We start from the raw sequence: 16,738 nt of genomic DNA, 5'->3' as shown, positions 1-16,738 counted from the left end.
CCATAAGACCTGGTTAGAGTCACCTATTTAAAATGGCTTGAAAAATTAAGAGGAACAAATGAATGGAAGGAAACTGACTGAGTTTTAAAACTAGTTAAATTGCAAAAGCTCAAATGATCATGGAAGCCAATTCTCTTATCAACAACTGCAACATTTCAAATCATGTGCTTTTTCACGTATGAACATTTTCTCTCTCCTTCCCCCTCCCTCCCTCCCTCCCAGCTCATCTAAATCAGCTTAAGAACTGGGGCAGTGTGGGAATATCAGATTAAAAAGTGACAGTGTTCAGGTCCTTTTACAAACCTGATCACAAAAAAACAAGAACAAATAAATGTTTGGATAGCTTCACACCTTATCTACAGAAGGAAAATATATATATATATCACAACCCCACAATGACAACTGCTGGTGGTGGGTAGATTATTTATTTTTATTTATTTATTTAGTTTGTCAAGCATGTATGAGAAAACAAGTATAAGTATGAACATAACATATAAACATATAAGTATAGACAGGTATAAGTATGCACATAATAACTGAGTACAAATAAATGGGAACAGCAGGACAGGGACGGTAGGCACACTAGTGCGCTTAGGCACACCTGCTTACAGACCTCTTAGGAATGGAGTGAGGTCCACGGTAGACAATTTAAGGTTTTGGGGGTTTGAGGATATAACAATAGAGTCAGGTAGTGAATTCCGGGGCGTTGACCATTCTGTTGCTGAAGTCACATTTTCTGCAATTGAGTTTTAAAGCAGTTTACTTTGAGTTTGTATCTATTGTGCGCTCGTGTGTTCCACCAAAACAAAACCACAAAGGAAGGAAAGAAGGAAGGGACTACAAAGCCCTTTGACTGAAAGGCAATTCTTCTCTGAATTTAATAAGATGTAGATTCAGTCCCATGTTGCAGCAGGCTGAGCTGATTATCATGGAGGATATGTGGACCGCTGTAAACCCTTTTTGGGCCCTTTCATTTTTTAAATGCTGGATTTAAGCTTAAATTCCCTTAACCTCTGGGTCTCCCTCTTCGTAATCAGCAAACATGCATAGTTTGTAATCCTTTCATCGGGAAGCCGTGCCGTTTTAATTTTTACTTAATCAGACCACTAGCGAAAGGACATCTTGATAAGCCGGTGCACAACCTGTTTCAACAGGAACGTTGCATGGATCATAATGTTTTATCTTTCCAGATCAACGGACTAGCTTTAAACCCTTCCCAATCCAAGGTAAACCGAGGACGGGTAACCTCTGATCTCGTCATGGGGCTGAGGACAGCACGAGCTCAAAAATATCAGAAAGCTTTAGAAGCGCACAAGGTGAGAGCTCATGGAGAGAAAGAGAGAGATCTGGGCAACTTTTCAAGGCCACTCTTAGCCCTGAAATGCCTCCCCAAGATATTTATAATGCTGCTTTTCTTAGTAATACCCTGAAAGTGCCTTTTAGCCAAATTATTGCCAGGCATGGAATAATATTACAGCAGGCCTAAGGTTTCTGATTGCATGTTTGCATCCTAAGCTCGTACATTTTCTAAGTGTCTTCAGGACAGGCAAGGTGTGAAGATGTCCACTACAAGATTGTAATGTTTCACCGGGCTTGACTTAAGATAGTCCTTGACTTATGACCACAGTTGACTCCAACATTTCCATTCCTAAACAAGACAGTTATGTGAGTTTTGCCCTGTTTTGCAACCTTTCCTTGCCAGAGTTGTTAAAAGTGTAGATGTGATGACCCGGGGTGTGGCACGAAAGCCAACACAGCCAGAGAATAGGTCTAACTCCCCTTTATTGCTCCAACTTTGCCCCCAAACGTCCCCACGTTTACTACAAGACCTGGAGCAACGTTCTCACACTCATCTTCAGCAGCATCTGGCTGCGAGTAGTCCAGTAAGCCAGGTTAGCCAAACAGGAACCAGGGCCAGGAGTTCAGTAAGCCAGGTTAGCCAAACAATAACCGGGGCCAGGAGTCCAGTAAGCCAGGTTAGCCAAACAGGAACCAGGGACAGGAGTTCAGTGAGCCAGATTTAGCCAAACAGTAACCAGCGCTAGCGGTCCAGTAAGCCAGGTTAGCCAAACAGTAACCAGGGCCAGGAGTCCAATAAGCCAGGCTAGCCAAACAGTAACCGGGGCCAGGAGTCCAGTAAGCCAGATTTAGCCAAACAGTAACCAGGGCTAGCGGTCCAGTAAGCCAGGTTAGCCAAATAGTAATCAGGAGCAGGAAGTTCAGGCAAACAGGACAAGTTCCACAAGACAGAGCCCAGTAATCTCCAGGCGTCAGCAAGCGCACATGAGGCTCCACAGTTTCAACACTTGCTCCCAACAAATGCCCCTCCCACCGGCGACTCCTTCCATCTCAGTCCCCAGGTGTGCTTTGTGAAGGAGGGGCGGGGCACTCTCCTCCCGCATAGCCGGTTCCGTCTGCGTTGGTCTCGCCTTCTCTCTTCTCTCCGTGCTCTCGGATCAGAAGGGGGTGGTCCTTGCCCTTCGCCTGAGCTCTGCCTCTCCCACTCCTTCCTGTCTGCACGCTTTTCTAATCCTGAAAAGCCTTGCCCGGACTGACTCTGCCCTTCTCCAGTTTCCTCCAAGGCCAACGGAGCCGCCCTCGCAGATTCAGACTCCGCGGGGGGGCATGACACTAGGAGTTGAAGTAGTAACATAGTTGTTAAGTGAATTTGGTTTTCCCCATTAACTTCACTTGTCAGAAGGTCACAAAAGGAGATCACGTGACTGTCATAAATATGAATCGGTTGCTAAGCATTTTGCATTTGGATCACGTGACCATGGGAACCCTGCAATGGTCATAAGTGCGAAAAATGGTAATAAGTCACCTTTTTTCCCAGTGTTGTCGTAAGGATCACTAAATGAATTGTTGTAAGTCAAGGACTACTTGTAATTTCTTGGGATTTCCTCCTTCCTTGTCTCAAAGGTAGCATTGCTCAGCTAGCTTTTTTTTTCTTTTTTTAAAAAAAGATAGGTTTTATTGAATTTACAATTTAAAAACACATCGACAATACATTTACAAAATAGAAAGAAAAACGGCTAGGGGGAAAGAAGGAAAACACCCGGCCTAACACACCGGATAAAGGCTGGTTGTGGGGAAGAGAAAAGATATAGAGGGAGAGAGGGAAAGGGAAGGGGACGGAGAATAGGGTAGAAAATACAATTAAAAACGAATGATATCTTTTTGTGACAGTCTGTAAGGATCATTTCTCTTCGTCATATCCAATCTACTCCTCTTTTCCATTATGTTTAAGTTACTTTTTATCATTTACATAATTTGTCTCTGTGTAAGCCAATTATACCATGAGTCCCAGTTGTCGTAAAATGTTGAGGACTCTTTGTTCTTTAACGCTATCGTTAGTTTATCCATTTCAGCACACTCACAAATTTTCTGAATAACCATTTGCTCTGAAGGTGTATGAGGTAATTTCCAACATTGAGCAAACGCTAATCTAGCCGCAGTTAGAATATGGATTATTACATATTTTGTCTTTTTGGATAAATATCTATCAGAGATCCCTAACAGGGAGAACTCTGGTTTATAGTCTATTTGTTCTTTAGTTATCTCCTCCAACCATTTTCTGATTTTTTGCCAAAATTTTTGGGTAGTTTTACAAGACCACCACGTGTGGAAAAATGTTCCTTCAGTGCTTTTGCATTTCCAACACCTTGAGCTCATGTTAGGGTTCATCTTCGCCAACCTCGAAGGGGGTAAGTGCCATCTATATAACATTTTATACATATTTTATTTGAACGCTGCCGATTTCATAATCTTGATGTTTCTATTCCAGTTCCAAGGACTACCTGTAATTTCTTGGGATTTCCTCCTTCCTTGTCTCAAAGGTAGCATTGCTCAACTAGCTTTTTTTTTTTTTTTTCAAAGCTCCCAAAAAATTTTCTGGAAATCCATTCTTACCCTTGCAGTTTCCATTTTATTTTCGCTGCTGCCCTGAAGCTATACAAATTTAACTGACATCCAAACAACAACAATAAAACTAAACATAGAGAAACTGTTCCTCTGAGGTTGGATTTGTCTAAGAATCCAAGGCACAGACCAAAGACCTTCAACCATTTCATCAGAACATTCTGCTTTTAAAAAATAAAAATTAAAAACCCAAGTAGGAAAAAGCCATTTATTTTTCTAAAGGCCAAATCAACACACAATAATAATAATAATAATAAAATATACAATTGAAAAAATACAATTGAGAAAAGAAATCCAGATTGTTCCTGGTATGCAAAATGTAAGGAAACAAATGCTGATATTTTAGAACCTTCTGCAAATCAGATTTTCCACTGTTAAGTATAGATACCAAATTGCAGCCAAATTCTTTTCTTGACAAAGAGCTCTCTTGCATAAACACTGCCCTTTTGAGAAAGACCTCCGCAAAAGGTTACTCTCCGTTTTGATAAGCCTTCCACTCAAAACAAAACAAAAAAAGGGACCATTTTTTTAGAAATGAAACTAATCTCGCTTTGAAGAAGTTGTCAGTTGGGTGTTTGCCCAATTGTGGTTATAAGTTTAACAATTCTCTGTATTTGAACTTTAGTTTCAGCAACGCTTCCAAAGAGTTGGTTCCAAAGTCACGGTTGGTTTCCTTTGGGATTAACCAACTGGATCACCTTAGAATTCAAGGGACTTTCAAAAGAGTCTTCTCCAATTCCACAATTCGGAAGCAATTTTGACTTCTGATGTTCCATAATTCCCAGCCAACACAGGAAATTTGACTTTTAGGACTGTAAGGCTGTAATTTAGATATGTGTGCATTACACACCAAATTTAATATATGCTAAATGTGGATTGGTGCAATATTCTGTTTTATTGCACATATCAATAGATGTTACAACACAGAAATTTGCAGCAATCGATGTAATATTTATTTTCTGCTCACCAGGTAATAAAGCAGAGGAAATATATTGCTGTATTGCTGTAAAACTTCTGGTTGCTGTAATCTTCTGATTAAAATAATACTACCGGGCACTGAAATGTGGACTAAACCAACTTTACTGAAAAGAGTGGCTGGCTTCACACATCATTCTAACTAAAATATGGTTCATTCTATTGTGCCTTGGCCTGATATCCAGACTCTAGACATTGTGCTTTGTTGGTTGGGATTCACATCCTGAAAAGAAGATTAATACAGGCAGATCTGGTGTATTCAACCAACCCTATCTTATCAACCATAGTTTAATCTACCAATACAATCTCTGCAGTCATTCTGCTAATTAGAACTCTATCTAACAGTTGTAGTATCATCTGGCCTATATTTCAAGTTTTATTAAGGAGGACAAATGTGGCAGTCTCTCAAAGGTTTTGCTGAATGCTAGCTGTATTAGTATGTTCAGTGGCGCTTCTCTGATTATTAAGCTTATTATATCTCTTGATAGAATCAAGATCAGTGTTGATACCACTTTATACAATGCCTTGGTGAGGCCACACTTGGAATAATGCATCCAGTTTTGGTTGCCATGATGTAAAAGAGGATGTTGAGACTCTGGAAAGAGTGCATAGAAGAGTAACCAAGAGGATTAGGGCACTGGAGGTTAAAACATATGAAGAACAGTTACAGGAACTGGGCATGGCTAGTTTGATGAAAAGAAAGACTAGGGGTGATGTGTAGTGTTCCAACATCTCAGGGGCTGCCCCAAAGAAGAGGGAATCAAGCTATTCTCCAAAGCACCTGAGGGCAGGACAAGAAGCATTGGGTGGAAACTAATCAAGGAGAGAAGCAACTTAGAACTAAGGAGGAATTTCCTAACAGTTAAAACAATTAATCAGTGGAACAACTTGCCTCCAAAAGTTGTGAATGCTCTAAGAGTGGAGGTTTTTAAGAAGAAATTGGACAACAATTTGTCTGAAATTGTATAGGGTTTCCTGCCTGAGCAGGGGGTTGGACTAGAAGACCTCCAAGGTCCCTTTCAACTCTGTTATTCTATTCTATTCTTCTCACATTGCTGCATTTCTACTCTCAAGTGCTCCCAACACACTATTCAACCATCTGTTCCACCTAGCCCATTGTAGAGCAGCAGACAGAGCTATACAGGCAGTTCTCAACTTACGACCGCAATTGAGGCCAAAAGTTCCATTGCTAAGCGAGACAGTTGTTAAGTGAGTTTTGCTCTATTTTTGCTACCTTTCTTGCCACGTTTGTTAAGTGAATCACTGCAGTTGTTAAGTTAGTCACATGGTTGTTAAGTGAATCCAGATTCCCCCATTGACTTGGCTTGTCTGAAGGTCGCAAAAGGGGATCGTGTAACCCCAGGATCCTGCAAGGGTCATAAATATGAGTCAGTTGCCAAGCATCTGAATTTTGATCACATGACCATGGGGTCCTACATGTGAAAAAAAGTCACTTCTTTCCTGTGCCTTTGTAACTCTCAGCCAGTCCTTGAGTATTGAAGATTTGTCCTGAAATGAATACAAACTCCAGCTCCTTTGTAGTGTAATGGTGGTTTATTCATTTGCTTAGCAAACAACAAATACTCTAACCAGGCAAGAATGGCTAAAAGCCAGGCAAGATTAGAGTTGGGTTTGAGTTTGCTCCCTTTAATTTTATTACCATTGTCATGAGACACACCCTACCACACCCAGGCCTATACACAGTTCTAATTCTGGCCACACCTAACGCATTATCCCTAAATGCCATTAATCCTATAACATCCCTACCCTATTCCAACCCTCACTAATACTCACCTGGTGCCACCTTCACCATGTTTTAACCTATTGCTTAATTACCACCTATATGTGCCCCAACCCCCTTTAACAATATGCACCACATCAATACATGAAAAGAGCCATTTCCAGCAGCCCCGCGGTTGCTTCAGAATCCATCCTCCATCCCTGCAGGTGTTGCAGAATCCATCCTCAGCTCTGCTAAGTCATTCCAAAGCCATTGGCCAACCCACAAACAGAAATACAGATCCAGCAGCAGCAGAGATAAGGTGACATGGCCAGCTGACTTGCTGAGAGGCATATCTGGAGCTGACAGGCTCTGAGTGAACTCGGAGCTTGACATTAAGGGTCACTAAATGAACTGTTGTAAGTTGAGGACTACCTGTATTTTCTTGGGACTTCCTCCTTCCCTGTTTTAAAAGTAGCATTGCTCAACTATCCGTTTTTTTTTCAAAGCCCCCAACAATTTCCTTTGGGGAAGATTTTACCCATATATGTTTAAAAACACCTGGAAAGTCATCAACATCTTCGTTTGTTTACTTCTTACTGGCTTTATCTAATGGCCAAACCTTTAAACAGAACTAGGAACATACCATGCAAGAAAGGGAGTGATTAAATGCTTCATTAGAACAGTAGCTATAATTAAGTGTTTTGTGGGGTCCTTGGAGCTTTCTGAGCTTGGCTGTTTTCTTGCAGATGTTTCATTACCAAACTAGGTAACATCATCAGCACCTTACCCAGTCGGGTGGTGAAACATCTGCAAGAAAACAACCTAGCTCAGAGACCATAATGGAATCCAAAGTTCAACCCTGAGCTACAAATATTCTCTTCCATGAAGTGTTTTATAGATTCTGTCAAATCCTTGATGGTGTTCTGAGCTAGGCCTCCCAAGATCGTGAAGCAGAGTCCTCATCCCAATAAAACACCTTTTATTTAGGTTAAAGTGAGTTTCTCTCCAGCAAAGTCCCGGCAAACAGTCTTTAATGAGATTTCACAACTACAGGCCTTTATCAGGCTTGGAGAGTTGCCAGGCCAATATCTTCCAAGCACCACATTGTAGCAGCAAATACTTGGCAAAAAGTCAAGAACAGACCTTCACCTTAATGAATTGAACTAATTGTCTCCTGCAAACACCACTCCCTTTTCGCTCCTCTTTATTCCCTATGGGAGGAGCCATTCACCGTCCACCTGTGGCTTTACTCCCGAGTCAACCCTTGTTCCTTAACTGTTCCCTTCTCCTGGCAGCTCTGCGCATGCACACATTGGGAACAGGCTCCAGCAGTTCTTCTGCCCCACTGATCTCCGACTCAGAAGGCAGCTGATAACTGTCAGACGGCCCCTGGCCCCATCTCTGCCTGTAATGCAGAGCCTTCCCCAGACTCCAGGACTGGCCCATGTTCGTCCCCACCCTCCTCACTGTCTGAATCGGCCAAGTGTGCCGCCAGCTCTGCTGGCCTCTGGTGGGCCACAACAGATGGAGTCTCATTCCAGTTCAATGTTAGCACTAGAAGCACCATCATCCCATGAAGTAACTTTTTCCATTTGCTTCCCATCCTTCCGTGGCAGAGGTGGGCAACTATGGCCCCTTTATGACTTGTGGACTTCAACTCCCAAAATTCCTGAGCTAGCATGGCTTGCTCAGGAATTCTGGGAGTTGAAGTCCATAATTCATAAAAGGGCCATAGTTGCCCACCCCTGTTCCATGGCATGCTAGGTGTGTGCAAAGGAATTATTTGCATAAAGTGAGGGGCCATTCTTAAATATCAAACAGACTCCTTTTCAACCACAGGTGAAATAACCTCTTTTGAAGTTGGGCGCACGGGTGTGGTTTAACCAAAGAACCTTGCCCCAAAGATGGCACTCTTTCCTAAGGAAAACATAAGCTGTTGTGCGATGCAATTGTATTCCTGCCACATCAGTGAAAGATTGAGTATCTGTAGTTACAGAACACCTTGATCTCAGATGGTGTTAGCTTTAGAAAAATTGTCAGAGGGAGACTTGAATGAGTTGCTTTGACTTTCGAGAAGGATGACAACATCTAATTGATTTTTCCTGTTCACCTAACACAAAAACTTTATTCTATGTCAATTAACAATGCACTTTGTGATTCTATTTGTCCAGCTGACAAACTCTGCAATTGAGCTAGATGGACTTGTGTTTGCCAAGCACTACCTCTTGTTCTCTACTGCCACAAAGTAGGCTCTGTTTGTTGATTAGATATTGGAAATAGGTTTCTTAGTATGCCATCCTTTTATTACACAAAGGGGTAGTCATGTTAATTGGAGGTAACAAAGAGAACAGACAGAGTTGGGCAAGGGTGGGATTCAAATTTTTTAACAACTGGTTCTGTGGGCGTGGCTTAGTTGGTGGCCGTGGCTTGGTGGTCATGTTATTGGCTGGGTGTGGCCAACTCAGTATCACTCACGTTGAGGCACGCATCTCCTCGCCTGGCCTCTCATGACCGTGGGGATGCTGCAACAGTCGTTAAGTGTGAAAAATGGTCATAAGTCACTTTTTTCAGTGCCATTGTAACTTTGAATGGTCACTCCACACAAACAATGTACCAGCAACGGAGGGGAAAAAACTCCAGAGGCGTTCCAGAGACAGGAAATCTAGTCCTGCCAAAAATGTAATAAGGGTTAATGGAGAGGCAGTTTCTGTAAGCAACACCAGAATGTTTCCTTCCTGCCTTCCTTACAGGATTAGGCCAGTAATTTCTTCTAACAACTGGATCTCCGAACTGCTTAGAATGTTAACAACTGGTTCTAGCAAATAGGTGCGAACTGGTAGAATCCCACCCCTGGAGTTGGGTTATCTTAAAGTTGTCACCAAGTTGAACTCAACTGTACGTTACTTCACAAATATACTGAACCTGTGTCACTCTCCTGGCAAAAATATAGAAGCCATGTTTTCTTTCTTGAAAACCAAGCAAGCAAGCTGAACAGGTTGTCCTGCTGTGATTTATGGCAGAACCTCCTTCCAGCTTTTGCTGGTGATTTGCAATGAAGGCCAGGCCATCTCACAAACCTGAGATGTCATGTTAAGAGTCAAGTTTGCTTTGTGGGACAGAGACTCTATTTCTATTTCTATTTCTATTTCTATTTCTATTTCTATTTCTATTTCTATTTCTATTTCTATTTCTATTTCTATTTCTATTTCTTTCTTTCTTTCTTTCTTTCTTTTTTTCTTTCTTTCTTTTGTGTCCTGGGTTAATCAAACAAACTTTGAGAAACATGTACTCAAATACTAAGAGAACAGAACAAGTACGAAGCAAGACGTTCTTGAATTGCCCTTTAAATACAATACTTGGAACGAAGATGGGGCCACTTTTAAACATTTCATTTCAGATTTTCCTTTGGGGTTGTTGTTGTTTTTGGTTATAATAATATAACAAAAATAATTAATTAATACAATTATTATTATTTTGAATAATAATTAAGAATGGTGAGCAAGATGCACTTTGAAATGAAAAGTTCAGTTTAAAGAAATTACTGGCATGCTTCCCCTCATTTTTGTTGAAACAGAATAACAGAGTTGGAAGGGACCTTGGTGGTCATCTAATCCAACCCCCTGCTCTGGTAGGAAATCCTATACCATGGTGAAGCTCTCACCTCACAGTCAGGAAGCTGTGAGTTCAATCCTAGGTAGGGGCTGGTATTTGGAATAGACTCTCCTGCTTGAGCAGGGAATTGGACCAGAGGACCTCCAAGGTCTCTTCCAACTCTGTTGTTCTATATGATTCTATTTCAGATAAATAAATATATCCAATGTCTTCTTCAAAACCTCCAGCATTGAAGAATTGACAACTTCTGGAGGCAACTTGTTCCAGACAAAGCTAAGATAAGAGCAATAAACTTAACAGAGATTGAACCTAACAATCTTATGTTCTGCTGACAAATGCAGAATATACATGGAAAATTGGTCTGTGGTTATTCCCAGCATCTCAGAGAAGCTTCAAAGTTTCAAAAAGCTTCAAAAAGAAGTCCATAGAACTGCCTTTCTCTGGCCCTATCAATTCAACCTAAGTATAGGTGTGAAGCTTGAGGATGGAGAACAAAGAATGTCTACTCTGTCTCTTCCTCTGTAGACATTTCCATCTGAAATTACAGAAAACAGAATATTAGAGTTGGAAGGGACCTTGTAGGTCATCTAGTCCAACCCCCTACCCAAGCAGGAGACCCTACACCATTTCCGACAAATGGCAATCCAATCTTTTTTTTTTTTTTTGAAAGCCTCCAGTGATGAAGTTCCCACAACTTCTGAAGGCAACTTCTGTTCTATTGGTTGGTAGTTCTCACTGTCAGAAAGTTTCTCCTTATTTCCAGGTTGAATCTCTCCTTGTTCAGTTTTCATCCATTATTCCTTTTCTGGCCTGCAGGTGCTTTAGAAAATAGCTTGACTCCTTCCTCTCTGTGGCAGCCCCTCAAATATTGGAACATTGCTATCATGTCTCCCTTGGTCCTTCTCTTCTTAGATCCATAGATCTCCATAAAGAGGTCTGTTCCATACTTCCATAGATCTCTGTTCCACTGTTTATGCAGCTTTGGGGAAATGACACATTTTTGTTTATTTTCGCATACGAGAGGCAATTGTTATTTTAAACGTACATTTTGAATGCATTTTCTAAAAACTGGTATCACTTCATCTCCTTTTTTTTCTGAAGAGCTAGTTGATCTGGGTTGCAAAAAAACTGGGTGACCACTAAATGATAAATAGAATTAAGAGTTTCCCATGTTGCTCTGTGGCCATCCATTATCTAAGTTTTGACACCTGGATCTGGTAACTGTATTTTGCAAAATTTGGCTGAATTTTGAACAAAACAGGATGAGTTGATAGATGGGAGGGAGAACCAGGAAATCCTGTCTGTCTGTTACAAAGAAGATATTCAAGGATTATATTTAAGGTATATGTACATAAGGAAGTTACAACCTAGATGGAGTATTAAAGTGTCATTTTTAAAAAATGTCCTGGGTTAATCAAACAAGCCTTGACAAAGATGCAGGCAACAAAATGATACGTTTTAAATATACAATATGTTGAATGAAGGATGGGACACTTTTAAAACAGTTTTTTTTTATATAGATTTTTCCTTGGGTTTATTGTTGTACGAGGTGCAATGACAATAAACTAAACTAAACTAAACTAATAAAGGTTATCTTATCCATCACAAACTCTGCAGTAAGAAAAAAGTATCTTTGACTCCATTCTGAGGAAAAAGGAATGAAAACGTATTGTTTGCATGTGTGCCTTCAATTCAATACAGCTAATCCCCTGTATATTTAATACTTTCCTCCTTCTACCATGTTAAAATTGCCAAAATTGGTGGCAAATTTTGGAGAATCCCAAAGATAGGGAGGCAGGGGCCACCCAGAGGCTTAACTGAATCAACCTTAAAGGGTGGGGGAGTGTTAAATTAAGCAACTTAAAAGCAGTTTGTGTGGGGGACAAATTAAGGTTTGTCTATTGAACACGGCAGATGAATATTTGCTGTGCTTTTTTGCCTACTTTAATTCTGTTACATGCGCTTTCATTATGAACAGCCAGTAAAAATAAAATGGATACCAACTGAAGCTTAATGAAAGACTCCATGAAATGCTTGGAAAGGTAGACTTCAGATTGCACAATTGTGTTCAGAGTATTGCAGTGTAAATTCAGCACCAGAAAAGTAAACACAGATGGCTTCATTGTGCAACACAGCAAGAGTTTATATAAAATTATTGCAATTCAGGAAGGACCTGTGGTTAGGAAGAGAAGAATAACAGAGTTAGAAGAGACCTTGTAGTTCATCTAGTCCAAGGGTAGGGAAAGTTGGCTCTTTTATCGCTTATGGACTTCAACTCCCAGAATTCCCGAGTGAGCCATAAAAGGTTCCCCATTCCTGGCCTACTGGTTTTTCAGTTATGGGGGAAATCAATTTTTGACTTGAATGGGTTTTTCAGTTGTGGGGGAAATCAATTTTTGATTGGAATGGGACTGTTTAAAATACAAATGTAGGACATATAAAGAATATGTCCTACATTTATATATTAAACAGTCCCATTCCAGTCAAAAATTGATTTCCTCCACAACTGAAAAACTAGTAGGCCAGGGATGGGGAACCTTTTATGGCTCACTCAAGAATTCTGGGAGTTGAAGTCCATAAGTCATAAAAGAGCCAAGTTTCCCTACCTCTGTCCTGGTCTAATCCCCTGCTCAAGCAGGAGGCCTTGTACCATTTCAGACAAATAGTTGTCCAATCTCTTCCTAGAGTTTAATTAACATTCACTGAAAACAAGAATTAGAACATAAATGTTGCAACTATATACTGTATTAAAACACAAAACTTTTGTGTTTCCAGATGAAAAAAGAAGTCCTACTCTATCAATTTATAGCATCAAGGTTGCAACTACCTATTACTGATGACTTAGTTTGAGTTCTAATAAATGATTTTGCAAGTAGATGGATAGATTGCTAGATAGCTAGATGTATGGATGAGGCAGACAGATAGATAGATGATGGGTGATAGATAGATGGATAGATAAATGCATGGATCATAGATAGCTCGGATAATGGATGGATGGATGGATGGATGATGGATGGATGAAAGATAGAGATAGATAGCTAAAATATTGTTGGGGCAATATGCTGACTCTTTAAACTGCTTTGAGAGGGCTGTAAAGCATTATAAAGCGGTATATAATTCTAAGTGCTATTGCTATTGCTAAATAGCTAGATGGATGGATGATAGGTGGATGGATGGATGGATGGATGGATGGATGGATGATAGACGGATAGATAGATGACTGGATGATGGATGGATGGATGGACGGACAGACAGATAAATAAATAGATGGTGAATGGAAGATAGATACATGGATTATAGATAGCTTGAATGGATGATGGATGGATAAAAGATAGGGTTAGATGGCTAAATATTGTTGGGGCAATATGCTGACTGTAAACTGCTTTGAGAGGGCTGTAAAGCACTATAAAGCAGTATATAATTCTAAGTGCTATTGCTAAATAGCTAGATGGATGGATGATAGATAGGTGATAGATGGATGGGTAGATGGATAGATGATAGATGGATAGATAGCTAGATGATTGGATGATGGATGGATGGATAGATGGATAGATAGATAGATAGATAGATAGATAGATAGATGAATAGATGATAGATAGATGCATGGATCATAGATAGCTAGGATGGATGATGGATTGATGATAGATAGATAGATAGATAGATAGATAGATAGATAAATAGATGAGAGAGAGAGAGAGAGAAATTGATTTAATGTAAGAGTCTTTTTCTTACCTAAACCTAAGTTTTCCAGTAATAACTTCTCAAAATAAAAATTACAATACTTTTCTTTCAATTCAATTTTCAGAAGGAGGAGAAGTCAGCAGCTGTTCAAAGAGAAAGGAAGAAGGGGGGGGGGGAATGAAAAGACGTGTTTTTGCCCTACCTGCCTGCAGACGAAGAGGAGAGAACATTCGCTTCCTTTCCATAGCTCCAGAAGACCCCCTGAAGGGCCATTCCTTGGAGTCAATGACTTGTTCGTGACTAAACAAAAGATTTTAGGATTCCTTTTTAAAAACAAAAACAAAACCCACCTCTCCTCCTCTTGGGCCCCTTGCGTAAAAGGAGCCAACCAACCTGCCAAAATGATGACCTCTCGGAACAAGGGCCTGAAAGTCTTCACCCTCGCCTTACTGTTCATCATCACCATCACGTCATTCCTGCTCAACTACACCAACAACGTGGTGTCTACCTCTTGGGATCCCAAGCAAATGGCTTACCAGTTTTCGGAGCAGGTGAAAAAACTGCTGAAATATGCCAGGCAGCCCTGCAGTTGTGACACCTGCATTTTGGAAGAGGGCTCCGCCTGGTTCGAAGAGAGGTTCAACAGCACTATGCAACCCTTCTTAACCAATCAAAATGCCTTCCTGCCCCAGGAGACCTACAGGTGGTGGCTGGTGAGTAGGAAGGAGAGGAGGGAGAAGGGGAGGTTGAAATGCAACTCTTCGGGCCCTGGGATGGACTACAGGTCACCCCCAACTTAACCACGATTTATTTTGTGACTGTTTGAAGTACAACGGCCCAGTTGGTTTAGTAAACAACTATGTAGCAAAATAAAAAGGTTGTAAACATAGACACAACTTGCTTAACAAGTATCTTGCTTAGCCTTGGAAATGTTGGGCTTAATTGGGGTCATAAGTCAAGGACTAACCTGTAAACAATCCCACTGCATCAGGATGAGAAGAGATTCCCATCCTTGTCCAACAGTTTAATCACTAGCACATCAGTGCTAGAAAGGACTGGAGTTGGCTTTCTGTCCATATATAAGTGTCGATGGATGGCAAGGAGGTGTTGTGGCCTTTTAGCTTTTCGATTGTCTCTTCAGAATGATAAAAATGATTCTTTTTATCTCTATGTGCCTGTTAATGGCTGCTTTGTCTACATGAGGTGTGTCAAACTCAAGGCACCTGCCTCTGCCAGAGAAAACGGAGTTTGGAAGGGCCACGCGCAACTCTTCCCGAGCTCCATTTTCGGCTGCGATAGCCAGCCCTCCCATGCTCCATTTTGGCTGGCAGAGTGCTCAGGCACTCCATAAGAGCCCCCGACCTGGCCCCTCAAGGTCTAACACAACCCTGATGCAGCCCTCAGTGAAATCGAGTTTGATATTCCTGGTCTACATTAACACCAAGGTTAATACTAGACCAACAGTCAAGTAAAGAATTGTGTAAGCCGCCCTTAGTCATTTGATTGAACCGGTGGGCAGCCATACAAAAATAAATAAATGAATGAATGAATAGTACCCCAATCAAGGAACTACCAGCTCCGACAAACAATCAAACGGTAATGAAGGAACCAACAATGAGAGGGCAAGCCATTTGTGCATAAACAGAGAGCAAACCACACTCCATTCTAGCATTGATATCGTTATCTGGTTGGGTCATGAAATGACTGCAAGGAAACACGCACGCTCAGAGAGCACTAAGCAGTGGTGGTATGCTACCAGTTTGGACTGGTTCAACCGAACTGGTAGTAAAAAAAAAAAAGCCTCCCACGATCAGCTGAGAAGACAATCAACTGAGAGGAAAAAGAAGAGAAAACCAAGAATAGGATTGGCCCTCCCACCCACTTCTGCACTTCTCTCTTCTTTTTCCTCTCAGCTGATTGGCACTGCAGGCCTCAGCGGGTATGGGGAAATCTGCGCACGCATGTTAGGTGGGCGCGTGCATCACCAAACCAGTAGTGGAACAGGTAGGATCCCACTGCTTGCACTAAGGACTCCACATGTCCAATCCTGAGGTATAAATATTAATTTCTATTGGCACTCTATTCACGAGTTTTATGACATTTTGCCCAAGAAGCACTGCGTTATTCCTTATTTACTTGCTCTTATTGGAAAGACAGGAGGTGCATGCCTCTGCATTGTCCAAAATGAGTTGGCATCTATGGTGATACCCCACTTCTTAACTAATCTGTCCTTGAAAAGTTTCTGGCAGACAGAGCTCTCAAACATTCGGGGATGCTTATTACATTGATCCAGATAAGCAAAAAGCTTCCCAACCCTCTCACAGGATCAATACCACTGAAGGCAGAGACCCAGTCTTTATGGTCTTTAGTTTGACGTGCTGATTCAGTTCTGATTTTCAATTATAATTGGGTTTGAGGGGAAGAAAACACCCAATAACTTCCGAAAACATGTTTGCTTATAAATAAATCATTGCAAGAAACTGAGAAAGCAAAGAGGGAAGTAACAGCCAGAACTTGGACACTGTATATTCAAGAAAAAAATGCTGGTTTTATTCTATCCTGTTTTGGGCAAATGATGTTAAAGTATATTTAATAATCTGTATATACCATTGTGGCTAAAAGTCTGTAGAGATTCTCAGTCATCCAGATCATGGTTGTCCCAAAGGTGCTTTTTTTTTTTTCAGGAGGCAACTGGAATTCCTTGTTTGTTTGTTTTTGAAGATGTTTTGCTTCTCATCCAAGAAGCTTCTTCAGCTCTGACAGGATAGTGGGGAACGGAAGGATTTACATTCCTTGCAGACAGCTGGTTATTTGCATACTTTTAGA

The 16,738-nt window shown here is 41.0% G+C and overlaps 1 protein-coding gene across 6 annotated transcripts in view; it reads left to right on the top strand.

Moving 5' to 3' along the window:
* The window catches only part of ST3GAL1 (ST3 beta-galactoside alpha-2,3-sialyltransferase 1), a 90,461-nt gene that overhangs the window by 50,377 nt on the left and 23,346 nt on the right, over positions 1 to 16,738 (top strand). For 5 of the 6 annotated variants that reach the window (XM_026703682.2, XM_087931733.1, XM_026703684.2 and 2 more), the window contains exon 3: positions 14,037 to 14,625. In XM_026703682.2, the coding sequence (XP_026559467.1) occupies positions 14,314 to 14,625 (312 nt within the window). In that variant the 5' untranslated portion in view covers positions 14,037 to 14,313. The remainder of the gene's footprint in view (positions 1 to 14,036; positions 14,626 to 16,738) is intronic. The other variant, XM_026703687.2, reaches the window with a different exon arrangement.

Source organism: Pseudonaja textilis, chromosome 3, assembly GCF_049901715.1.
Source record: "Pseudonaja textilis isolate UNSWEBS1 chromosome 3, rPseTex1.2, whole genome shotgun sequence".
NCBI classification, from domain to species: Eukaryota; Metazoa; Chordata; class Lepidosauria; order Squamata; family Elapidae; genus Pseudonaja; species Pseudonaja textilis.
This window is presented reverse-complemented; position numbering and strand designations above follow the sequence as displayed.